The sequence below is a fragment of the Schistocerca serialis genome, unplaced genomic scaffold, assembly GCF_023864345.2.
Source record: "Schistocerca serialis cubense isolate TAMUIC-IGC-003099 unplaced genomic scaffold, iqSchSeri2.2 HiC_scaffold_1444, whole genome shotgun sequence".
NCBI classification, from domain to species: domain Eukaryota; kingdom Metazoa; phylum Arthropoda; class Insecta; order Orthoptera; family Acrididae; genus Schistocerca; species Schistocerca serialis.
In genome coordinates this window covers 941,447-967,316 of record NW_026047674.1, presented here as the reverse complement: position 1 = coordinate 967,316, position 25,870 = coordinate 941,447, and the positions used below count along the sequence as shown (strand labels likewise).

Below are 25,870 nucleotides of genomic sequence, written 5' to 3'. Positions count from 1 at the left end.
TCTTTTAAATCCCAAGCAATATTTAATTTCTTTTCCTTGTCAAACTCGTACAGTTTCTTGATAGGCTCAATCGAGACTACCGGTCCCGTCAAATTATTGTCTGCAATTGCTTGCCGTGGTAGGATAAAGTGGTCGGAATTAGTTAGGTGTTCCTCACATTCTTCAAGATATGAGCTACGTCAGGCATGAAGTACAGATTCCGCTCTGGAGAAAATGGATGTTGGCAGAAATTCTTTGTTTCATTATGACGGCCAGCAATAACACCACATTCACCCCACACTGCCTGATTTTGTCCACCCATACCTGATACAATAACTTCTATCATCAGACCAATCACTTCACACTTCACAATTAATTGCCACAGGAAAGACTTTAGTTCTTTACCTGAAATTGATTTCCCGGTGAAATGGTAACCAATTATTTGTTTCCATCGCGTACTTAGACCACCAAGCATAAATACCAAGACGTGACAAGCATGTTTTTCATACGAACCATTAGCTGCTGGAAGTGTTGGATAGCCAATTACGAGTTTCGATGAAACGACGTAATTTAGGCCTGGCGTGAGACTCATCTCATCCATCATTATTGCAACATGTCTTTCAAAAGGATTCGTGGTGTCTACCTTCACTTTAAGAGCGGATACGAAATCCTCCAAAATACCTGGACTGATTGCCAGAGACTCAGGTTTCCTTTGTAGAGTTCGTTCGCTTGGTAATGGTTGTCCCAGTTCTCTTACCGCATTGTATTCAACGCTTCCACAAGCTAATCGAATTTTCAAAGCCTTCTTAATAATTTCTGGTGAGCACTTTGTCCCTCGCATAGTTTTTTTTTTCTGCAGTGCCGAGATCTGATCGTCGTTTAAAAAAGGTTTCACAGATGCCGCCATTGTACCAATTTTACCATTCGCACTGTGTAGTTGCTTCTGCAACATGTGGATTTTCCTTTTCAAACTTTCTAGTTCCGTTTCGGTGTCATTCTCAGGAGGTAATCCGACGTCAGAACTGTGAACATCCGGCAAAACTTCTTGAGGAAGAACGCAAACTTGCTCATTGCCTGAAAAGAAATAGTATTAATAATAATAACAAAAAAATGTTTTGTCGAACGAAAACGCGAGAAATTTAAGTTTCATAAAAAGTTAGTAGTGAATAAGATAGATAAGTCTGTGTTTAGTTACATATATGTATTTAAACAGTACCTGGCTCTCTCTGTCTAGTGTAAGTGCACTCGGGTTCCCTTTGCACACCCCTGTCCTTTGGTGGCTTTCGTCCCTTAATTTGAGGACGATGGCTAAATATAGTGGGTACTACATTAGATTTCAGTTTCTTAACGCCATCCTTACAATTTGCTTCAAACTGATCAGGTGTGAAGTGAAGCTAAAAATGACAGTCCAAATTACACTGTTAAATAAAGTTCAAAACTAATACCAGTAAAGAAGTAAAGATAGCATTATGAATAACTAACAAAATAAACCTTTTCAAATTTCGTATACATGAAGTACATCTGTATTTGAAGATTTGATTTTCAGGTTCTGTCTCTTATTCAATGGTGATCGTAGGCATTCTTGTAAAAATGATGTGGATGTAGCTTTATTAATACTATCAATAACTTTGTTAATGCATTTAGAGCTATTTCTACATAAATACTACTACAAAAGTGTATAAAGTGAAAAAAATTTTTTTTGGTTTTCAGGTGTTTGTGTGTGTGTGTGTGTGTGTGTGTGTGTGTGTGTGTGTGTGTGTGTGTGTGGTCCACGTAACCACCACCAGCCCCGCACTTTTTTATAATTCCAGACTGAGTTTCTTAAAATGTGGCCTGACCTTTTTGAGGAAACAATGTTAATATTTCCGCTGGACAACTATCTTAAATGTTCAGTACTTTCTCTCTTTTTAAGTCATTCTTCTTTCTGTGGATGGACATTCAAATGTCTGTTTTAAGATTTGTGGACAGTTTCCCTCGTTCACTTGTACAACACATAAGAGTATAGAGGCAACCTTTCACATTCATTGCTCGCACACCGAGAAGATCAGCAGGAACATTGTCGGTACCTGGCTCATGTCGATTCTCCACTTCTACAGAACTATTCTGAATTGCTGTTTTAAAATCGATTCTTCAGCGACTGTTACTAATGAAACAACGTGAATCCAATAAGCAGATAGTAATTTCCCATTTTATTCAAATGTCCAGTCTCGGCATCTAATGCACACAGTCTACACAGTCAGTGTAAGGACGAACTGAGAAATTCTTCAGCGAAAATTAGACCTCGTTGTCCAGAATCTGTATCATCGAGTGGCTATCTACTATTATCAGTACCATCTGCAATGCGGAGGTTCAGTGACTTCTGCTACAAAATAGATGTGACGTAGCATGTGAAAGTTGCTGAATTGAACGGGTTACTCCTGTAACTTAAATATCAGATCTGAAGATGGTTCTGAATGAACCGAAACCGGTCATATGAATAATAATAATAAAAAAAATTTGCAATCAAGACGGATTTAAAGTAACAAAATAGTAGTATACGTGTTAGTTGAAGGGAAAGTATATGCTCTGCGGCTGGCTCTGACATATCGTGCTGCGTGTGGTCGTCGGATGTTGTCCTGTTGGACTATTTGAGAAGTGTTGAGAATGAGTTGCAGGCTGAGTAGGCCTGCTTCCCATAGGCAATGTTTCCCAGAAGCACCCTCCGGGTTGCAGTAGACCTGTGTGAAACAACTCGTACAAGGCTACATGCACAATTATTGGTTCAATGACGAATAATATAGATTCCAGCCATAAAATAATGTTGTTTCCTTGAAGGAAAGAAGTGAACAGAATATCTCGTTGAATAAAGTACTGCTATAGTTATTTAGAACCTTCTTAGTATTTTGGTAGATGTCCAGTTCTAACGATTGCCGGTTCAAGTAAAATCGCTGTGTAGAAAAAATTATGGAAATGAAGTCTGCCCCCCTCCCCCCTCCTTCTGCAGCTTGTCGCGTAAATAAAATGTGCTGAAAGAAAACCGTAACTATTTAAAAACGTATTATTAAAGATATGCAGGTATTCACCAATGGCATCAGTCTAACACAGCAAAGATGATACTGCCACTGGCTGGTGATGGACCACTTTTTATGAACCGTCACTCGAGAAGTATCAGTAGTCACCTGTAAGCTGAAAGGGCTGCCCGGTGATGCAGTGTTTCAGAATCGTCCGCAATGGAAGTGGTTAAGGACATCACGGAGACGGCAGCCGTGGACCTGGGGGACCTGCTGGACGCCGGGGACGACGCCGTGGTGATACTCGAGGCGGGCGACACGCGGCTGTTGGCGCACAGGGCCGTCCTGGCGGACAGGAGCCCTGTGTTCGCCGCCATGTTCGCCCACGACACCCTCGAGGCCAGCAGCGGCGCGGTGAGCATCCCGGACGTGGGGGGCCCGGTGCTGAGGCAGCTGGTCTCCTACCTGTACACCCTGCGGGCCCCCCAGCTGCCCGGCGCGGCCCCCCAGCTGCTGGCCGCAGCGGATAAGTACGGGGTGTCGCGGCTGAAGGCGGAGTGCGAGCGGCAGGTGGCCGCTCAGCTGACCGTCGAGACCGCGGCGGCCGCGGCCGTCCTCGCAGTCCGCCACTCCTGCAGTGACCTCAAGCACGCTGCACTGGCGTTCATTAAGACCTGTGCGTTCGAGGTGATGGCCACTCAGGGGTGGGCAGATGCGATGCTTCATCAACCAAAAGACTTGATCGAAGTGAGCCGGTTGCTGTATGATCCACCACCAAAAAGCAGGTAAGGGCGAGACAACCCACTCATTCGTGTCTCTCAGCTTTGTGTGTGTGTGTGTGTGTGTGTGTGTGTGTGTGTGTGTGTGTGTGTGTGTCTGTCTGTGTGGTGTGTGTGTGTGTGTGTGTGTGTGTGTGTGTGTGTGTGTGTATTTCCCTGACTATAATTTTTGCCACTGAGTTTCCTTAGATGTGTCACTGCTGTAAGATACACCACCATAGACCGTCATTTCCTGCTAGCTCACGGTGCTATCAGTGTCCTCTTGTGTCAGGTTAGCTGAATCCCTAAGCTGAGTCCACTCCATTAACAGGTATGTTTTCTAGCAAAAATCATCAGACAACCAATTTGTAGACATTTATCTGTCGAACTACACGTGTAGGAAAAGTGGTTCTTTAGGTTTTGGCATCAAGTGTCAGGAGAATAGGATACATTCACTGTGTGAATGCAGCATCACGCAGTCTGCTGTGCACACAAAGCTGTACTGCCCAACCCAGCCTAAAACACAGTGATGTGTGTAGTTTGCAGCCGGCAGCCCTTAGGGTCGCTGTAAGGCTGTTCGCATAGAGCAGCGTTTAAAGTTGTTCAGTGCCTCTGTGGCTGATGACAATGAGACACCTCTGAACAGAGTCACGCTGCATGAAGACGACGACCGAGTGCGTCACTTCTGGCCGACACCTCGAGCAAGGAAGCGTACTGCACAACGGTTCGAGGAGGGCGGCAACATGTTTACAGTTTACGACAGCTGATGTGGCGGAATTTTCTTCATGTAGTAAAGGAGAATATCAGAGTAATCGCTGTTCACACCTCAGTACTACAGCTTCCTTCTCTGTCACTTTCTTTCTTCATGCAAGCCATATGCCAGTAACCTCCCCAACATAATTCTTTGTTCTCTCCAAATCCAGGCAGTACATGGAAGATTTTGAATTGCTCTAAAGGAACATTATATGACAGAATAATGGTTCGCTGTCAGGTCTTGTATGGAAGATGATCAGAAAACCTGTCGAGGTAAGCATTGGTGCTCCAGTGTATGGCTGCTCACACCTCTCGCAGGCTGGGACCACCTCACAGGAACACAAACCAGTCCTCGCGACGGTTCTGGCTGGTCCCATATAATTGAGTCTTCCCACCTCACTTCCTTCTCCCCTCTATTCAGCCGCTATATGAACCTCATACAATACTTGGATACATTCCCTTTAGTGCCATGCTCTACTGTGTCTTTGATGAACCAGTACCCCACACCTCTCCGCCTGTTTCAGTTGCTCTATGGATTTCTATAGCCACCCAGTGAACACCACAGACTTGCATTCCACTGTGGCACTACCTATGATATTATCTACCCCATCTATTACTGTTGCTATTCCACCTCTCATAGTCTGAACATGAAACAGATTCTGAGACCAAAATTCCCTTTTTTGTGCACCATCTTACAGTTACATATGTCCATACAAGTCTAGTAGCCATCATTTATTTTGCAGCTGTATTCTAATACTTAGGTAATATTTTGTGTGGTATTTGACATACTGGTAAGCTTGTGTTTGAGGTGACGCTAAATGCATTCCCTCAAACAACTGCAGTGAACTTATAGCCTATACTGTAAATCATTCAATGTGTTTCTCTTTTGTTCAATAGACATCAACATGAAAATTCATGTTTGAAACATCGATCATATTACAATCTTTAGTTATGTTCTTGAAAAAAAAATTAATACATCGCACCTAAATATATTTTCCTACATTACTCCAAACTCCTTTTTCACACTATGGGAATGACACAAGGTCTTAAGTTTGAGAAAGTTTTTGTTAACAGTAACCTTTTTACTGACAGTAATCCTTGTGTACATTTTACAAATTCTCTTGATGTATATTAGATCCTTGTAATTCCTGATCTTCACCTAGTTCACTGCCGCATACTGCACACATTATGGGCGTCAGTTGCAGACAGAGACATCCTGTTCCTTTCTGGGTCTACCACCGTCTTTTACTGTATGATTCCCCTCTTCTCCCCCCATTGCCCCTCACACTCAAATTTTATACATCACAGACGCCTAGGATTTTAATAATAATTAAAATAAGATGTATAAAAGTGTTGCATATAAGCAGAATAATTTTTTACTTCAATAATACAGTGCTTTTGCATTTTTTGGGGAGGATGTCTCATTACCTCATGTTTATCCTCTTCTCCTTGTATCCGTGCCAGGACCTTGTAGACATAAGTTTCTCATACAATTTACCATACATGTCTCCTGTATGTGGAGGACAAACTTCACTTTGTTTCAGTAGTGAGTTTACAGACCACAATATCATCAGTCACAAACATTGAGCACTGCCCCAGCCCCCACCCCACCCACCTACCCACCCACCACACACACACACACACACACACACACACACACACACACACACACACACACACACACACACACACACTTTGTTTTCCATAATGGGGAAATGACACAGCTTACTTTGAGCGACTCATCATTTTGTGTGTGCTTATAAAGTGAGGTGGCTCATTTGAAAAATACTTCAGTTTCTCTTAATTGTGTTTCTTGGATGAAATTTAGATTTATATGGTAACTCTGTTAGGCCAAGTAAATTTCGCGTTGCTACATCCTCACACCTTCCCACACTTCCCACTGTACTGAATTTCTTCTCTGGCTCAGGTCGAAACGCGCTGTCGACCTTTTCATTATATGTACCTCCCAAAACCCAGTCTTTAACACATGCTTTGAAGACTGATGATCGGAGTATCCTGTTAATTAAATTAAGATATCCTTCACAACCAGAAGAGCGCCGTGGCTGTCCAGTTGGATTGTTTCACCACTAGCGAGATATGCTCGTGCCTGAACTAGAAATTACACGAGGAAAAGTTCTGTGCTGACTGGGATTCTAACCCCGTACATACTATCACCGCTGATGACTACACATGAAGACATGTTGACTGTCAAATAGTTTTTCACCAGTAATTAGAAGTGGAATTTATAAACCTGAAATGATGTGATAAAAAGTTCTGTGCCCGACAGAGTCGAAACTGGCACCAATCGTTATTGTTGACAATGCATGTAGAGATGTAAAAAAATTACTATTGCCTTTCACCTATGATTTGCAATGCAAATGCTACGACTTGAAGTGACCCGATGAAAATTTTTACACCTGCCCACTATTTAAAACCAGACTTGCACTTTTCTTGGAAAACCTGAAGAGTTGGTAATGTTGGGGAAGCAACAAAACGATGGAACTGTATAGTCCAAAAAGGGTCAAAAACTGCGGAAAGGGATATCTGTGTTAAACTCCCAGCTCCCCAGCTCAGCAGTAACATTTTGAACATCTTAACCTCAAATACCTGCGCTGTGAAATATATAATTTCGACTTGATTTTGTAATCGCTGAAATAAATAACGGTCAGCTGCACTATTGGCATTATGGAATGATGCAGAAATTTCTGTAGGAAGTGTTGGCCCCTAACTGAGCAGCTGTGACTTCGTACGAATCTATGGTTACACTAACACTCGATCATACAAAATTAACTCGGCGACAAGTATCAATCGTATTTCCAGAAAGTTCTCCAGATAGTGTTGTCGCATTTATAGCTGCCATATGTGTCATTGTGTCAAAGCAGTTTATTATTTTGTAGTGCTTTATTTTTGTGCTAGAGGTTTATAATTTTACTAAAAGAAGAGATGTATTTGGTTTATAAGGACGTCATTCGTAGACAGTCATTATTCTGCTCAGACACTGAGTCCATTGTTATTCTGAAAGTGTTGTGCTTTTATTACAATTTCAAAAGGAATTTCTTTTTCACCATGAGGTGGTATTAAGCTACAAAGCAACTTTGTTTATCCAATATAACAGTTTTTGGAGGAGGTCATTCATTATTATTCTGTTATTATTCACACCATTGATCTTGGCAAAGACGATGCATGTCTTCAGTAAATGTAGCCTATGTAGCGCAGGCCTAAAAAAAAGTATCATGCAACTGCATAGTAAAGTGCATACTCTTTCTCACATAACATTCAACATTGATGCATATAGCCTTAAAGGGCATAATTAACTGAAACAAGTAGATTCATGCATAAGATGGTAGAGATATTGTTCGATGTGTTGTTACACAGGTTACTATAAGTTCGTTTATCTATTGTCATTTTTATTTGAATGTATAAACTGTTTATGCAGTGATGTATTCAATGTTATACATTTGAAGGATATAAGAATTATTATTTAAGCATTCTAAAACGGTGTTTAACGAGTATTTGTAGCTATAAAACAATGATAGGTGCTGGAAGCAAATCCCAGTAAATCGTTAACAATTCTATTAGGTTCTGGGTTCAAATTGGCATCCAATGCAAAACTCTATGGAATGTCATTTCAAGATTTCTACCTGTTGTATGGTGTTGTGATCAACTGCTGTAGGGAGCTCAGGCGTGCATCTGAATGTCATTAACTCAACAGCAATTCATTTGTATTAACTGGACCGCTATTGCAGCATTCGGCACCTGTCGTCTGCCACCTGCCAGTGTGTGCACGGCCCCTCAGCATGGCTGGCTGTAGTGAGCCACCCCCACATCCTCACATGGATACGCCAGCCAGCTCACACTCTGCTCTCTCTGTATGTGCAGCACACCAGCCGTCACCGCCACTACCGCCACTGCCACCACCACCACTGACGCCACCACCACCACCGCCACCACCACCACTGCCAACGCACCCCGCCAGACACCTGCTGCAGCTGCACTTCCCACATCTCCTCCACCTGGAGAAGCCACTGTCTCTCGCATGCGGTGAGTTCCCTCACTACACACACATGCACGCACACATTAGCGCTACATTGTACAGAAGGTAGAAAAACAGAGAAAGGAAATGTAAAGGATCAGTCTACATTCAGTGAGGGTCAGCAAAATGAAATGGAAAGAAAATCATAACATATGGTCAGATGAATAATGGGGCAGTATCCACAGAATGAGTAAGTTGTATTATGAGAGAAAGGTCAATTAAAAATGGTTTGGTGGGGAAAGCAGTGATCTATTGTGAACATTTCAGTGGTATATTCCCATCAGAACCAGTAAACCAATCCAACAACAACTCTGGCATGTAAGGCGACTTCACACACCGAAAATCCAGTCACAGTTAGGGATTATGAGAGCACATGATGTGTAACACTATATTTAAAGAGACATAAACTTCTAAATATCATGGTGTATTGGAATGCAGTAGCAGGGGATGAGTAAAGACAGATTTATTTATGAGACAATTTAGGGTCGTTGGTAGAAACAAAAGAGAAGAAAGGATCCTAGACCCCTGGATTAAACTTGTGCAAGTAACAAGAATTACTCTGTTCAAGAGTCAAAACAAAAGCAGTAGTTGGCAGAGGTGGTCTCTTAAGCCTAAGCTCCTCAGAGTTTAGACCAACATGATTGTACCACTTTATTTTGCTATAGCAGGTAGTCAAAGTAACAACAGACATGCAAAGCAGAAACTCAGCCAACTGTAGATCACATTTCTGTCTGTCAACACACTTAGAGTGCTGAGATCCCATCATTTATTTCTGGGAAGAAGGGGTGCCGGGTCGGACTCTTCACCACAGAGCAGCATTTGCATCCAAAGTCTCCAGTTATTTGTTGGATGTAGTACAATCTTTGTCTTTGTCTACAGTTTTTACTCTCTGCTGCTTCCACCACTACCATGGCAATTATTCCCTGATGTCTTCAGATATATCCCACTTTCCACAGTTCCTTTCTTATCAATTCACCTAATTCTCAACATCCTTTTATTGTATCCCAATTTGAATGCTCCAAGGCACTTCCTGTATCTCCCATAATCCATTATTCATTTTCATACAATACTGTGCTCCAAATGTACATTTTCAGATATTCTATCACAAAATTGAGGCCTATCTTCGGCAGCAGTAGCGTTGTTTTGCCTGGAATGATCTGTTTTCCTCTGTTACATTACTTCATATAACAATCTCGCTGTGTCCCTCATTGTAAATTGGCTTCCCAGGTAGCAGAATCACTCAAATTAATTTACTTTGTGGTCCCTAATTTTGACGTTAAGTTTGACACTGATGTTATTTCTGTTACTCCCCAATATTTCAGTCTTTCTTTAGTTTAAATCATAATTCTGTCCTCATCCAACTGTTTATTGCGTTAACCACTTGGGTACTTCTTTCTCACTTTCAGTGAACATGGTAATAACACCAGTGAATGTTATCAATGAAATGCCTTCACCCTCAATTTTAATTAAATTTCTGGAAGTTTATTAAATTACGCGAACGATTCCTTGATGTTCAAACTGAACCCTTGGCGATACTAATTCGGTCTCTGTTTTGCACCTTTTTAATGACAGTATTCCTTGCTTCAGCTTTTGCTGTTCCATGTTGATTATTGTACATATAGTAATTTATATAATGTGCTTGTATTCTATATCTCACTCATATTTTTTGAGATTTCACACATGTCGCATTACTTTACTTTGTCAATCTTTTTAAAGGTGGCCTAATGCAATGAAGGCTGCGTGACTTTCTTTAAACTTTGCTTCCCTTTTGAAGTGAAGATTAGATCTATCTCTCTGGTGATTTTACCTTTGTTACATCCAAACTTACTTTCTTGTAGATATTAATCGTGTCAGCAATTAGGATTCATAAGCTAATTAGCTGATTGTGCGAAATCGTTCGCATTTAGTGGTCCTTACACGCATGTGGAGTGTGTAGATGATATTTTTCTGTAAATTTGTTGCTATGTCTATAGTCCCATAGATTCTACAGATGAATTTGAATAGTTGAAACTTCCTGGCAGATTAAAACTGCGTGCCCGACCGAGACTCGAACTCGGCACCTTTGCCTTTCGCGTGCAAGTGCTCTACCATCTGAGCTTCCGAAGCACGACTCACGCCCGGTGCTCACAGCTTCACTTCTGCCATTCTGGAATTTGAATAGTCGTTTCATTGCAGCCTCCTGCAAGCATCATATAAACTGCAAGGGAATGTTATTTAACCATTCGCTTTCTCTTTGCACAAATCGTCCAGAGCTTTGTTAAACTCTGTGTCTAATGACCAGTCTGCTATGTTTTCCAGCTCGACTTTCAGTTTCCCTTCCATCATATCATTCAATAGTCCCTCCCTCATGGAGGTGCTCATTGTACTTTTGTCAGCCATCCCTTTCTCTCCCCCCTCCCTCTCTCTCTCTTTCTTTCCTCCCCCCCCCCCCCGCCCCCCTGCACTTAGCAGCGAAATTCTTTTCTAACTCTTACGCCCAACCCTGCAGATGTCAGACATTCAGATCAGTACCAAAAGTTGCAGGTCGATAGCTTATCAACAAAAACTGCGGTTTAGTTCGTGCTGTCTGCTGTTGTCCAGCAGAGAGTACATAAACGTTAATTAAAAGTAACACCAGGACTACAGAGCACTTCACAAGCCTAACAGTATGTAACGTATGTTGCTTTCATGTGGAAGTTGATAGAGCCTAAGATTCCTGTATCAAAGATCATGGGTTCACAACCCAACGACCCTAAATTTTTACCGTATTATGTGTGAAAGTGCTATATGGGACGACGCGCTATTTTTTGGGGTCATCAGTCTTCTAACTGGTTTGATGCGGTCCATCACTAATTCCTCTCTTGTGCCAGCAACCTCTTCAGGACAGAGTAGCACTTGCAATCTATGTCCTCAATTATTCGCTGTATGTATCCCAATCTCTGTCTTTCTCTGGAGTCCTTGGCCTCTGTAACTCCCTCTGCTACCATGGAAGTCATTCGTCGATTCCTTAGCAGATGTGCTATCATTCTGCCCCTTCACGTTGTCAGCGTTTTCCATATATTCCTTTCCTCTCCGATTCTACACAGAATGACTTCATTCCTTACCTCGTCAGTCCACATAATTTTCAACATTCGCCAGTAGCACCACAGCTCAAATGCTTAGATTCTCTATTCCAGTTTTCCCACAGTCCATGTTTCACTACCATACAATCCTGTACTCCATATGTACATTCTTAGAAATTTCTTCTGCAAATTAAGGCCTATGTTTTATATCAGTAGAATTCTCTTGGTCAGGGCTAGTCTGCTTTTGATGTCCTCCTTCGTCCATCCGTCTTTGGTTACTTTGCTGCCCAGGTAGCAGAATTCTTTAACTTCACCTGCTTCATGACCATCAATCCTGATGCTAATTCAGTTTCACTCAGGATAGGAAAGTGAGCAGCATATCATATCCTTGATATCCTTTCATCTTGAATTTTAATTCCACTCCTGATCCTTTCCTTTATTTCATTCCTTCTTCTTTCTACAGATTGAACAGTAGGGTGGAAGACTACATCCCCACCTTACACTCTTTTTAATCCAAGCACTTTGTTCTTGGTCGTTCACTCTTATTATTCCTTCTTGGCTCTTGTACATATTGTATACCACACATCTCTAGCTATAGCTTAGCCCTATTTTTCTCAGAATTTCGAACACCTTGCACCACTTTACATTGTCGAACACTTTGTCCAGGTCATCAAATCCTATGAACGTGTCTTGATTTTTCTTTAGTCTTGCTTCCATTATCAACCACAATGTCAAAATTGTCTCTCTAGTGCCTCTACCTTTTCTAAAGCCAAACTAATTGTCGTCTAGCACATCCTCAATTTTCTTTTCCATTCTTCTGTATACTGTTCTTGTCAGGAACTTGGATGCATGAGCTGCTGAGCTGATTGTGCGGTAATTCTCGCACTTGTCAGCTCTAACAGTCTTTGTATTGGGTTGATGGTATTTTTCCGAAGTCCTAAGACACATACATTCTACGCACCGACGTGAATAGTCGTTTTGTTGCAAATTTCTCCCAATGATTTTAGAAATTATGATGGAATTTTATGTATATGATCTGCCTTATTGGATCTTAAGCCTTCCAAAGCTCTCTTATATTCTGATTCTAATACTGGACGTGCTCATGACATGTAAAATGGCTGTTTGGAGTTCACAGCAATGTTCTCTTGGTAGTCCGCTTTCGGTTCGTTTCACTGAAAGCAGTAAAGCTGTAGAGTGCTTTAGTAGTTTCACAGAATATACAACCAGAACCGAAAAATAAAGAAACAGTTGCATCACACACGTGGAAATAACAGCAATAACAATAATCAATAATAGACAACATAATAATATCAATGATAAGTACATGATGTTCCACTAACGAAGCAGAAAAAGCAGACTGTCAAAGGAACATTGCTACAAACTCCCGAAAGTCTTTGTACATGTCAGGAAAATGTTGTCCCATGTAACAGCTTCGCGCCAACACGGTTGTCACTAGTGGTATTTGAACGTTATACCTTCTCATCCACGCGAGATCTAGGATGCAGTTACTCACCGATACGCTCTTCCCGTGCTCGGCAGCTCTCGTGATACTTTTAACTACCGTTTACACGTGCCCTGTTTCGGTTCATACTCCATCGACATAACGGCTTTTGGCACCGATCTGAGAGTCTGACATCTGGAAGGGTGGGTGTTAGTGTTGTCATCCTTGCATTTAATTTCACTGAGGTATCTTTAGGCTTTTCTATGTGCTGATTGCGTGCATCCTACGATCACTTTTTGTTTATTTACCTGAAACTTATTGCAGTCATTCTACTTCATCGTCCCTCGAACTTAGAATTACATTCTTTAGCGACCTGTAATACTTTATTCCTGGCTTTCCCTGGCTATTTTAGTACTTCTGTCTTTCATCAATCATTTTATGTATTTTTTCGTTTGCTCAGATTTCTTCAGAGTTGCCTTCCTTGCTCCAACATTTCTCTGTTCAATTTTCGTGTTTCGCGTTGTCAGAGACATCAGCTGCTGTTCACCTGAAATTCCAGCTGAGACATTCATTATCGCGTCATCTGCAGTGTCACAGAAGTTGAAGAACCCATTCCTTTCGTCAGCTCTTCAGTATCCCATTTATCTGCACACTGATTGCTCCTAACAGTTCTTTTCAGTTTGTTCACCACCATAACTAACTGACCCTAGGTCTGCTCGTGCGTACCTCTTGCAATTCATCGGATTCTCTATCTGGGAATGATATAATACGGCTGGAACCTTCCAATTCTTCCAGGTCTGTCTTATACACCAAATATACACCACCACCTTCCTCCTTAACCTTCTTGATAGCCAGAGACGCTGAGGCGCTGAAGCAGTCATACAAATATCACAGAACAGAGAGTGTAGACTTGCAGTAATTCCGCCACACACAGTAGGGGGTCTCTCACACAGGGAGCGGTGTGGACAGAACCAGCTGCAAACTGATGAGCAAGTCCCACAGAGGACTGTTCAGTAATGACTGCACATGGTAAGCCAAATGTCTTGAAATTTTTTCTGGAGCTGCTGTCCTACAAGTCATACATATTTCAAAAGTGGTTGTTAAATAAGGAAATTGAGAAGTAGCTCAAAGTGTTAATCACGATATTTTTCAAATTTTGGAAGTGCCACCTGTCCTTCACATTTGACTGTCTGTTACCATTACAACAGCTACAAAGACAGGCAGACGTACAAATGCCTCTACCTGAAGCACATACTTTGGTCTCTACTGGTCTCAGATGCCACACATCAGGGACTGGCACCCAACCAGTCCTAGGATGTTTATTATGTATAGTAAAACGACAATATCTAAAAGGGTGCACATGAAATGCGAGGTAGTTAAGTTATGTGGGTCACGTACAAAGAGGCACAATCCAGTTCAGATCATTTGGATACCTTTGAGAACGATAGTACCAGAGCTGGCCCGTACAGTGGGTCTGTAATTAAGTTCCGTGTAAGTGTCAGGCACTGTGTGTACATTTTCTTCATGCTTGATTTTGAACTTCCTGTTGTGTGGTATGGTGAGCAACTGCTGTGGGGAACTCAGGTGGTGCAAATGAATGTGATTACCGCACTGGTAATTCATTTGTATTTACTGGACCGCTACTCCTGTTGTCGGCGTGTGTTCCACGTGTGTGTGTGCGCTGCAGTGAGCCGTCCCCAGGACCCCACGAGGACACGCCTGCTCACACTGTGCCTCTCTCTCTCTCTGTGTGTGCAGCCCACCAGCCGCTGCACAGCTGAGGCCCACCACCACCTCCACCACCACCACCACCGCCACCGCCGCCGCCACCACCACCACTGCCGGCACAACCCGCCGGACTCCTGCTGCTGCTGCTGCTGCTGCTGCACTGCCCACGACTCCTGCACCTGATGACGCCACTGTCTCTCGCTTGCGGTAAGTTCCCTCACCACACACACACACACACACACACACACACACACACACACACACACGACCATTCTGTGGTAGATAAGATTTAAATACCGAAAAGCAAAGTGTAAATGCAGAGTCTAGAGTTAATGACGGTCAGCAAAGCGAACTGGCACTAAAATCAGAACAATACAGTCAGATGAATAATGGGGCTGTATCGACATGATAGGAGGTTGCATCGTGAGAGAGAGAGAGTCATTAAGAATAGGTTGGTAGGGAAAATAGTGAGTTATTGTTAACAGTTCAGTGATTTATTCTCACGCAGCGAATGTCAGCGATAACTCAGGCACATACGCCAACGTCGTACACAGAAAATCTGGTGGCGGGGAGCCGTTGTGATTGCACTGAATGTGTGACTCTCTCTGTCAAAAGAGGTAAACGTCCAGCACTCTTGGCATATTGGAGTGGTCTAGTAGGGGTCAGATAAACACATGTTTGTGAGACCATTTGGGGTGGTTGGCAGCACTGAGACAGGACAAAAAGAAAAACAATTATTTGCCATAAAATTTCCGCTAGTAACAACAAGTATGCTCGTCAAGCAGCAAAGAGAAGCGAATGTTGGTAGAGCGTCAGCTCGTCAGGGTGTGGACGACTTTGGTCGACCCGCCGCAGTATGGAGTAACAGCCAGTCCCAGTAACAACACACATGCGAAGCAGAAACTCTGCCTGCTGTTGACCATGTTTCTGTCTGTCTGACCAACGAGTTTAAAGTGCTGTGAGCACCCAGAGCCCACACTTACTTGTGCTGTGCGCTCCTATCTCTGTCCTGCCCTACAGGTTTTACCCTCTACAGCTACCTCTAGCACCATGGCAGTTGACCTCTGATGACTTCACATGTAACCTATTACGCTGACCGTTGTACATGTCACGGTTTTCCACATATTGTTATCCTCACCTATTCTGGAGGGACGTTTCAGTGTTCCTCTGGTATGAGTTCACCTAATTTCAACATCCTCCAATAGCACCGCATTTAGGATGCTTCGATTTCTTTCTCGTTTTTTCCCGTAATCCACGATTCATTTTCGTACAGTACTTTGTTACAAACATACATTCAGAGGTTTCTTCCCCAGTTAAGGACTATCTTTTGTACCAGTAGCCTTGTTTTGCGAGGAATGTCCTGTTTTCGTGTGCTAGATGACTTTTTATAACAACCTCGCCTTGTCCCTAAGTGTAAAGACGCTTCGCACATAGCAGAATCCCTGCAATTTGTAAGCTTCGTGGTCCTTAATTCTGATGTAAACTTTGCCATCAATGTTATTTCCGCCACTCCCCAATATTTTCCTCTTTCTTCTGTTCATTAATCCTAATTCAGTGATCATTCGACTATTTATTACATTCACCAACTCCAGTGATTCTTTCTCACTTTCAGTGAAAGAAATATCGCCAGGAAATTTTATCAATGAAATGCTTTTTACCCTCAGTTTTAATTAAATTCCTGGAAGTTTCTTCAGTTCCACCAACGATTCTTTAGTGTTCAGACTGAATATTTGCGGAGACTATCATCATCGCTATCTTTCACGTTTTTTAATCAAAGCACCAATCCTTCCTTATTATTGTACATATTCTGTGTTATCTGCTGTTCCCTATGTCTTATACCTATTTTTTTTAAAGTTTCATACACTTTCACTATTTCACATTGTCAAATGTCATTTAAAGATCTACAAATCCAATAAAGATCTGCATTTTTCTTACACATTCCTTCCACAATCAGGTCGAAGGTCTGATAGGCCTCTCTCGATCCTTTACTCCAAATTTAGTGTGCTCGAACAGACCCTCAGTTTTATCTTCGATTCTTCTGCGTGTTATAATTATTCTTGTTAGTAATTTGGATTCATGTTTAGCTCACTACGAGAAAGCTGTCGCAATATCGACCCTTGCTCGCCTCTGTAGTGTTTGGATGGTGTGTTTCTGGCAGTCTGTTGTTATGACTCCTGTCTCATGGATCCTACAGACAAACTTGAATTGTCATTTGATTTTCACCTTCCCAAATGATCATGTAAGTTCCGAGGAATGTTAACTAACCGTTCCACCTTGTTTGTGTCCAAGTTTTCCAGAGCTTTGCGAAATTATGATTGTAATGGCCAGTCCCACACGTTTTCCAATTCGGCTTCCATCTCTTCTTCTGTCACGTTATCTGTTAGTTCCTCCCACTCACAGAGGTCTTTAACGCACTGTCTTCTGGCATCTGCCCTCTCCTGCCCGTTTAACACTGGGATTCCTTTCGAACTCTTTGTGTAGTCATCCTTGCATTTAATTTCACTGAAGGTTGTTGCGGCCTTTTCCATTTGCTGAATGCATCCTTCTTATGTTCCTTTTCTTTTCGATTTTTTCTAATTGTTCCTGCAGTCATCCTATTTTTCCTTCCCTCAAATTTCCGACTGATTTCATTTCAGCACTGTGAACTCCGACTTGGTTCCTGGAGTGGCAGAGAATCGTCCTGACACATCCACCTGATATTTTCCTGTCGTTGTCATCGATGGTATAGATTAGAAGATTTATGTTTCCGAGTCCAGAAAGCTCGTTTCAACCTCAAACTAAAACCACTTTAACCTTTTACACCGACGGGGTCAAGGAGAGAGCTACATGAGATGGTTGATGCGATAGCTCAGGGGTGAAGCGTTAACCCACCAAAAGGGTGACTGTGGTAGATGTAGGCTGAAGTCTCGCTGGAAAGATTTTTTTTATTTCTTGTGTGGAAGAGTTACCCTCAGGTAGATCCACAAGCAGTTAAAAAGTCCTTAGAAAACTTTTTTTTCCTGTCTTGATTCAGTGCACTGTAGGTCTAAAAGTGAAAACTTAACGATTTGAAAACGTAGTTGCTGCTGTTTCGTCTTGTACAGAGATAATTTTTATGCAGAAAAAAGTGTAGAGATTTAGTTGGGGCACTGAATAACCTGTTAACTTGATTTCGTTATATGCCTGCACACACTGCTACTTTTCCACACATACTTCCGTGGCAGTTCTGCAACGCAACTTCATTATGACTGTGGGCTGCACTTGGTCACAGCCTGTTTTTGCACAGGAAGGCACAATATCTCGCCAACTCATGACTATTTATGGGCGTTTGTGCTATGGGAACATTGTTTTATTGTAGTATATTTTTCTTGTAAGGTTAGCTTAGTAAGTTGCAATTCCTTTGTGTTCGTACAGCGTATACCTCATTGGTTGTTTTGTTGGTTTATTGAACACGCTAGCTAAATATAAGAAATGCGTTATCATCAGGAATGTAGTCTCCCACATTATCTACCGTTATCGAACTTGTACTGTATTCATTCGATTGGTCATTGATAAGATTTTCTTGTACTGTTTGCTTTTCTGATTGGAAACAGTGTGTTATTCGAACCTTATGAAAAATCTTTTGTAATCGGTGTTACACTGTCTTTTGGTGATGCCAATGTACGTATCTGCAAGGAAAACCGCTTTAAGTGAATAATATTAAAAATAAAGTTATTGAGTCATAATGTAAATAGTGTCAGGTGGTGCTAAAAAAGCGAATCACTCATGGTGAATGAGCTGCATCTCTACAGCACATGTAAGGCACAAAAAACAGAAATAGATACAATAGCTACTGAAGAGTGCGACTATCCGAATAATCACCTCTGCTCTCTATGTAAGACGTTACATTTGCCGTCGTTGAGTCTGGATATTATTCGTAACAGTGCTTTGGATCAAAATATAAGTTAGAGAAATGCAAACGAAACTCTGGGAAATGCTTCACGTATTGTGGCCCCTGGTCAGTACTGCAGCAGACAGTGTCTTCGCTGCAGAGTGAAAATCTCATTCTGGAGTGTCTTCGCGTCTTCACGAGGCAAAATCGCCAGTGATCATAGCATCAGCTGAGCCAACGTATTCACCGTCTCGCTAATCTAACGCAGAATTGGGAACGTCACAGAATTCATTTGGCAACCACGTGATCATTGATTTGGTCAATTCAGTTGATATTTTGTTGTCACTTCCGATAAATAACATGACAGATTCTCACTTCAGGTTGAACACAGAGGTGTCAAATTTGTTCCTTGATTCCAGAAAGACCATTCCGCGCAGAACATGTAAGTAATCTCATATTTTAACGCTACTGAGTCTCTCTACTGGCGAAGTGTACCGCAGTGGGAGCGCAGTAGCAGCGCCAGCTGAATGGAGACCCGGCTCCTTTGACTGGGGAACGCTGCGCCAGCCGCAGGTGCTGGTCGCGCGACCAGCCAAGTAGCCATTCTGTCTGCTGCCTACACCTGCTCTTACAGAGTTACAGGCTTCCAGATCGAAAACCATCGAGCAATTCGTACCGCCGCCACCTTAAGCCTCATCACAATTTCAGTTTACTACCCAGTTGATCCAAAGGTCAATGATTCAAGAAACTGTTAATGTGTACCCTTTTAGAAATTATGTTTTCCTCCTTATACCACACACTGTTTGTGAATATGCACGGCACGTGTTCCCAGGCTTCAGCTGGCTGTAATGCAGCTCGATTTCGAGAAGGCTTTCGACAGGGTGAGCCACCAGTGCCTTCTGAAAACAATCCATTGCCGACATCACTGGTAGAGTTTCGAAGAACTGCACTTTGTAAATCATGATCAGTGGTCAGGTGACCAGGCAGCTCGCACTCAAGAGTTGTGTGCGCCGAGGTGGTCCTGTGTGGAGGGCCTCGTTCGCCACTGCCGCTGAGGCCCTGCTAGCCGCTCTGCAGAAACAGCTACGAGGGCTGCACGCATGCACAGACACACACACACATGTCGCCAGAATATCGTGTGTAGGGCGTACACAGGTGACATGGATGTGGTGATCTCCGGCGAGAGCGAGTCGCAGAAGGCGTTGCAGGGCACCAGCAAATACCAACTTGCATCAGGTGCGAAGCTAAGCAACATAAAATCACACAACCCCAAAACACGCGAGACCTCAGTTCAAGTTCTGGCTCTGGACTACAGGTCTAATATAAATCGTACTGCAGCTGCAAACTCTAAGAAAGTGCTTGCCAGCGTGCCAGTTGGAGTCAAAGAACATAGGGCGAGAAGAGTTGACGACCTCCAAAGGGCACACTTTGCACATATGTACATGGTCTCTAAAGTCAACTGCGTGGCACATGTTTTACCCATACCACATGAAACAGCAGCAAGATTTCTGTCAGCTACGAGACATTTTCTAACTCGTGGTAATATTTTTAAGATAAAGTTTGACACGTTGACCATCTCAGGCGGAAACAGGGGTGGGGATTAAATCTCACCGACTTTGGGAGAAAGTGAGAAACTATATTCGTGTGTTCCACACACGACATGCGGAAGAAGACACACAGACGGTCCTCACGCCGCACTTACCACACGAAATTACTCCCACTGTCTCGAATCCACCCACAGATGTACGGCACGTCGCCAATGGCTTTTATCATTTTGAACAATTTTGATTCCAACTCAGTTATACTCAAACCAGAGTTGGCCGTCGAATATGGTAAAAGTCAAGAACATGTACGTGGAATTAATGAGAAGCAAAAGCGGAAACGTGACTGTACAAAAGTAGCCGCACTACGGCTGGAGGGCCATCTGGACAAACATCGGCACCCCTCACCTACCAACGAGTGTGAAAACTACTCGGTAGAGGGCAGTAAACAGGAAAGTAGCAACCAAAGCGAAACTTGAGGCAGTCCACCTGGGTGGTCGGCAGCACGTGACAGAATTACTACCTGACAGCAGGCGAGGTTCGTACGCGCTCAAGTGAAGGGCATCTGGTGAGTTATCAGACAATTGTTGGCCACAATAACACGAACTCTACTCCCAGTACCTTGCCTTCCAATTTTCTTGAATCGTAGCGACGTGCCGCGTGAATAAAGGAATGCTGTAAACTGGCTAAGAGGACAGACAACGCACCACCTGCCAGCAGAGGGTAGCGAGACGGGCGGGCGCTGGGTGGGTCGCCGCACGCACGCCGGGCACAAGCGGGCCACGGGGCGGCGCGTGCGTCGCTGAGGCGGGAAACTGCGAGAGGAACTTCGCAACATGTTTCAGTACATACAGTTACGTGCAGCAGTGTGCAAACTGAATAGAAAAAGGCGTAACGCAAGAACATCGTAATGTATCGTCCTTAAGCTCTTTTGTGTTAAACGGTGTTTCTTACTGACTTATTTACTTTTAAGGAAACAGAAATCTAATTTAAAATACTTAGCTCAGAAGCATTATATTTTGTGTTGAAGGAATCTCGGAGGAAAAGCTGGTCCTCACGACAGAACACGTCGTACTTTTTAGTACACTTTATTTCACTTCGTTCCGTATGTCGAAACTCCTTTTGTACAGAAGCGACTGCGCTGATTTCTGCTGTTCTGCGTTACACTCATCGTCACCCGCTGTATCAGGAATCGCAGCACGGAGCTTCCAGCGCGTGCAGTACTCAGGGGTGGCAGAAGACAAACTTGCCAAACGAGCCTCGGGAACTGAGGCATTGGGCGATTTACAAGATGTTGAGAAATAAATCGGAAAGCAAACCATCGTGAACACAGAAGTTGGAAGGCGTCGCTCTCAGCTGAGTTAGTTTGTGTGCAAACATGGTCTTTCAGATCAAGTGCTAAAAATAAAAAAAAAATTAGAAATAAAAGAAATAAAAAAATTATGCGCGAAAATAGCGCAGCGACTCGGTGACAGGTATGGGGGAGGCGTCGTGGCCAGACCTCGGAATGGTTAAAAAATTAAATGAAATAAAAGGGGTTAAGGGCGCGAGTTTCTAGTCTGCGTGTACTGGATTCGAATACCGCAACTCGCATGAATTTTAATTCGTGGTAGTAGTTGCTAGTTAGGAAAAAGTTGAAATGATTCTTGTTACATATGCTGAAGGTCTGGGTTCGTTTCTCACATCCGGCAATCATTTTTACCAAGCATAAGCAGCATCTCTCCCACCTCTGGTAGCCTGGAGGAGAGTCGCTACAGGTTGGGCCCTGACAGAGGCGGAAGTCACGCCGGGTCGAAACTCTGTCACCAGTCACCTTTCTTAAGCGATATTTTTTTAAAATCAATGAGCCAATTGCTGTACAAGTCCGCAGCGCACTTGACTCTTACGTGAAAAATATTGACGATGGACTGGAATTCGAACTCGGATCTCCCTTTTCGTCACGTTTGATCACTTTCAGATGATGCATTTCCACTGCTTCATTGTCTCCACTTGTCTGCAAAGTCATAAAGACGTTCACAAGAGACACATCCCTGGGTTCGAATCCTGGCATGTCACTTTAAGTTGCAACATGAGCTCAAAAAAATACATGTGAGAAATTATTCTGATTTTACCGATTCTCTGGGCTTTGTTAACAATAATGGTGGTACTGGTTTCGAGTCCCAAGTCAGACGGGCAGCTTTTCGTCCCTTTCGTGTCACTTTCAAACATGCCACTCCTAGCTACTGGTGAAAGAGAATAGCACAGTCGAGGTATCTTTGTATGTAGTCAACAACTGTGTGTCCAGGGTTCGATTGCTAGTCAGCAGAAAATTTTCATAATTTTATTTACAATACAGAAATGCGCACATTTCGCTGCTAATGAAGTAAGTCATTATATAACGTCTACACGTGACTAGAGGTCCGTGTCGATAGGTGTTGGTTTCGAATGCCCATAACACAAAACACTTTCGTCTCCTGGTTTCAGTTTGTCATCTCATTGCTGGTTAAAAATGACGGTTTCTGGCGTTTCATTCTGCTTAGTTAACCATCCGATTAAGTGCTGCGTTCGAATCTCCGGGAAACAAAACTTTATGGCAGATCATTTCAAGTTTCAACTTGGACACTCTTTGTTACTTGTGACTGAAACCATACTTGAGATATTTCGTCTTTACTTGCTGGATTGCATTCCCAGATAGTAGCGAAGTGAGAAAACTTTTGTCGTGCCATTTAAAGGAGGATGCTGCTTTCTGAGCTTTCATTTATTACAATAAATTTGAATATGCAAGCGTAATGGCTGTGTATTGTACAATAACACGTTTTCTGGTATTTGCATTATCGAAGTGTCAGTTTGCATGTAAACCGATAATCACACAGAGCAGTTTTCTCTTGTGGGCTCATGTAGTGAACATTTTGTACAGGCAAAGACTGCATAGAACAACAACAAAGAATGAAAGAAAATTTCCGTTAACACAATTAATTAAGTCCCCAGCAACTATAAAATCTACGAAGCCAACAAAGCACAAGTGTAGCTGTTCTGTGTGTGGAAGTGTGATTCAACGTACACATCTGGCACAGTTCTTCTTCAATAAGACAAGAAATTTTAAATGTCATTCATACTGAAGTAATTAAAGAAAATAGAAATACTATAATTACGCAAGAAAAGCAGAATTACACTCTAATACAAGAAAAGCCAGATGCTTTGTTGACTGAACCTGTAATGACGCATTATTCAAGACATTGAAATAATGAGAAAAAAAGCGAGTTTTGTTACCTTCATATACACTCCTGGAAATTGAAATAAGAACACCGTGAATTCATTGTCCCAGGAAGGGGAAACTTTATTGACACATTCCTGGGGTCTGATACATCACATGATCACACTGACAGAACCACAGGCACGTAGACACAGGCAACAGAGCATGCACAATGTCGGCACTAGTACAGTGTATATCCACCTTTCGCAGCAATGCAGGCTGCTATTCTCCCATGGAGACGATCGTAGAGATGCTGGATGTAGTCCTGTGGAACGGCTTGCCATGTCATTTCCACCTGGCGCCTCAGTTGGACCAGCGTTCGTGCTGGACGTGCAGACCGCGTGAGACGACGCTTCATCCAGTCCCAAACATGCTCAATGGGGGACAGATCCGGAGATCTTGCTGGCCAGGGTAGTTGACTTACACCTTCTAGAGCACGTTGGGTGGCACAGGATACATGCGGACGTGCATTGTCCTGTTGGAACAGCAAGTTCCCTTGCCGGTCTAGGAATGGTAGAACGATGGGTTCGATGACGGTTTGGATGTACCGTGCACTATTCAGTGTCCCCTCGACGATCACCAGTGGTGTACGGCCAGTGTAGGAGATCGCTCCCCACACCATGATGCCGGGTGTTGGCCCTGTGTGCCTCGGTCGTATGCAGTCCTGATTGTGGCGCTCACCTGCACGGCGCCAAACACGCATACGACCATCATTGGCACCAAGGCAGAAGCGACTCTCATCGCTGAAGACGACACGTCTCCATTCGTCCCTCCATTCACGCCTGTCGCGACACCACTGGAGGCGGGCTGCACGATGTTGGGGCGTGAGCGGAAGACGGCCTAAGGGTGTGCGGGACCGTAGCCCAGCTTCATGGAGACGGTTGCGAATGGTCCTCGCCGATACCCCAGGAGCAACAGTGTCCCTAATTTGCTGGGAAGTGGCGGTGCGGTCCCCTACGGCACTGCGTAGGATCCTACGGTCTTGGCGTGCACCCGTGCGTCGCTGCGGTCCGGTCCCAGGTCGACGGGCACGTGCACCTTCCGCCGACCACTGGCGACAACATCGATGTACTGTGGCGACCTCACGCCCCACGTGTTGAGCAATTCGGCGGTACGTCCACCCGGCCTCCCGCATGCCCACTATACGCCCTCGCTCAAAGTCCGTCAACTGCACATACGGTTCACGTCCACGCTGTCGCGGCATGCTACCAGTGTTAAAGACTGCGATGGAGCTCCGTATGCCACGGCAAACTGGCTGACACTGACGGCGGCGGTGCACAAATGCTGCGCAGCTAGCGCCATTCGACGGCCAACACCGCGGTTCCTGGTGTGTCCGCTGTGCCGTGCGTGTGATCATTGCTTGTACAGCCCTCTCGCAGTGTCTGGAGCAAGTATGGTGGGTCTGACACACCGGTGTCAATGTGTTCTTTTTTCCATTTCCAGGAGTGTACATTGATGAAAAGCACTCTAATCATTACAATATCTCCATTAGAACAACATCTGCTGTCTAGCCCATCAAACAACTGCATAAAACATGGAACAAGCACTCGCTACTAAAACATCTCAACACCGACTCGCTACTACCACATCTCAACAAGCACACTCCAGCACGACCTCTCGACCAGAACTCTTTACTACGACATCTCAGCAAGCACTGACTACTGCCAGATCTCGACAAGAACTGCCAGTGGAGGCGGCGGAATAAAACTCTTTGGCGCAATCTCTGGCGCTGTGGCTCAGTGTAGCCACCTTTCAACTTGCAGGAATGAGTGTGACAAAATGTGGTAATGAAATTCTTTCAGAGGTTGTATAATGCTATTTGTAACGGACGATGAATGAAGATTTTCTTATGAGGGGGGTAGAACAGATTTGCCGTAATTTAATACATCCACACAATTGCGCACTGTTTTGTACTGTGGGAGGAGGAATACGGTAGGTTTGTTTCAGGACAGATTTGTATTCGCAACAGTTGTTTCCTCGTATGGCTGTTTTCCTTGTTCTGTGTGTTGTGTGTTTGCAGCAGAGAGTGGCAGTTTGTGTGTTTTGTGCAGGAGCCTCTCTGCAGAGGAGAGGGACAGGAGGCTGGTCCAGGCGGCTGAGGAGGGGGCAGTGGGGGAGCTGAGGGCGCTGATCGCCGCAGGGGCCGACGTGGAGGCGAGGGACGTGTGGGGGTTCACCGCCCTGCACTATGCAGCGCGGAGGGGAGACGTCGAGGTGGCGAGGCTGCTGGTGGGGGCGGGTGCGGCGGTGGACGCCAGGAGTGAGGGTGGGTGGACGCCGCTGCATGTTGCGGCACTCAATGGCCGCGCAGAAGTGGCGGCTGCGCTGCTCGTCGCGGGGGCCGACAGGGGGGCCACAACTCGTCGTGGGGAGACAGCGCTCGACTTCGCCAGGCTGCACAACCACAGGCGGCTGGTGGAGATGCTGTCATGAGGCAGGCAGTCCAGCCAACTCTGTGCAAAAAAACAGAAACTGAAACAATTTGTAGGAGAGCAATATTCATAATTTTTTAAATAAAGATCCA

At 43.8% G+C, this 25,870-nt stretch overlaps 1 protein-coding gene across 1 annotated transcript; it reads left to right on the top strand.

Moving 5' to 3' along the window:
• The first annotated feature begins 3,188 nt into the window (after nt 1-3,188).
• Nucleotides 3,189-25,779, top strand: LOC126443296 (protein roadkill-like). Its single transcript, XM_050090905.1, has 2 exons — nt 3,189-3,754; nt 25,398-25,779. The coding sequence occupies exons 1-2, from the start codon at nt 3,189-3,191 to the stop codon at nt 25,777-25,779; spliced, it is 948 nt and encodes a 315-aa protein (XP_049946862.1).
• Nucleotides 25,780-25,870: the final 91 nt, after the last annotated feature.

What these genes read in the sequence shown, in the direction of transcription:
- LOC126443296 (XM_050090905.1), top strand. Translation starts at nt 3,189, where the DNA reads ATGGAAGTGGTTAAGGACATCACGGAGACGGCAGCCGTGGACCTGGGG. An exon ending in GATCCACCACCAAAAAGCAG is followed by an intron (nt 3,755 to 25,397) that starts GTAAGGGCGAGA and finishes TGTTTTGTGCAG; the next exon opens with GAGCCTCTCTGCAGAGGAGA.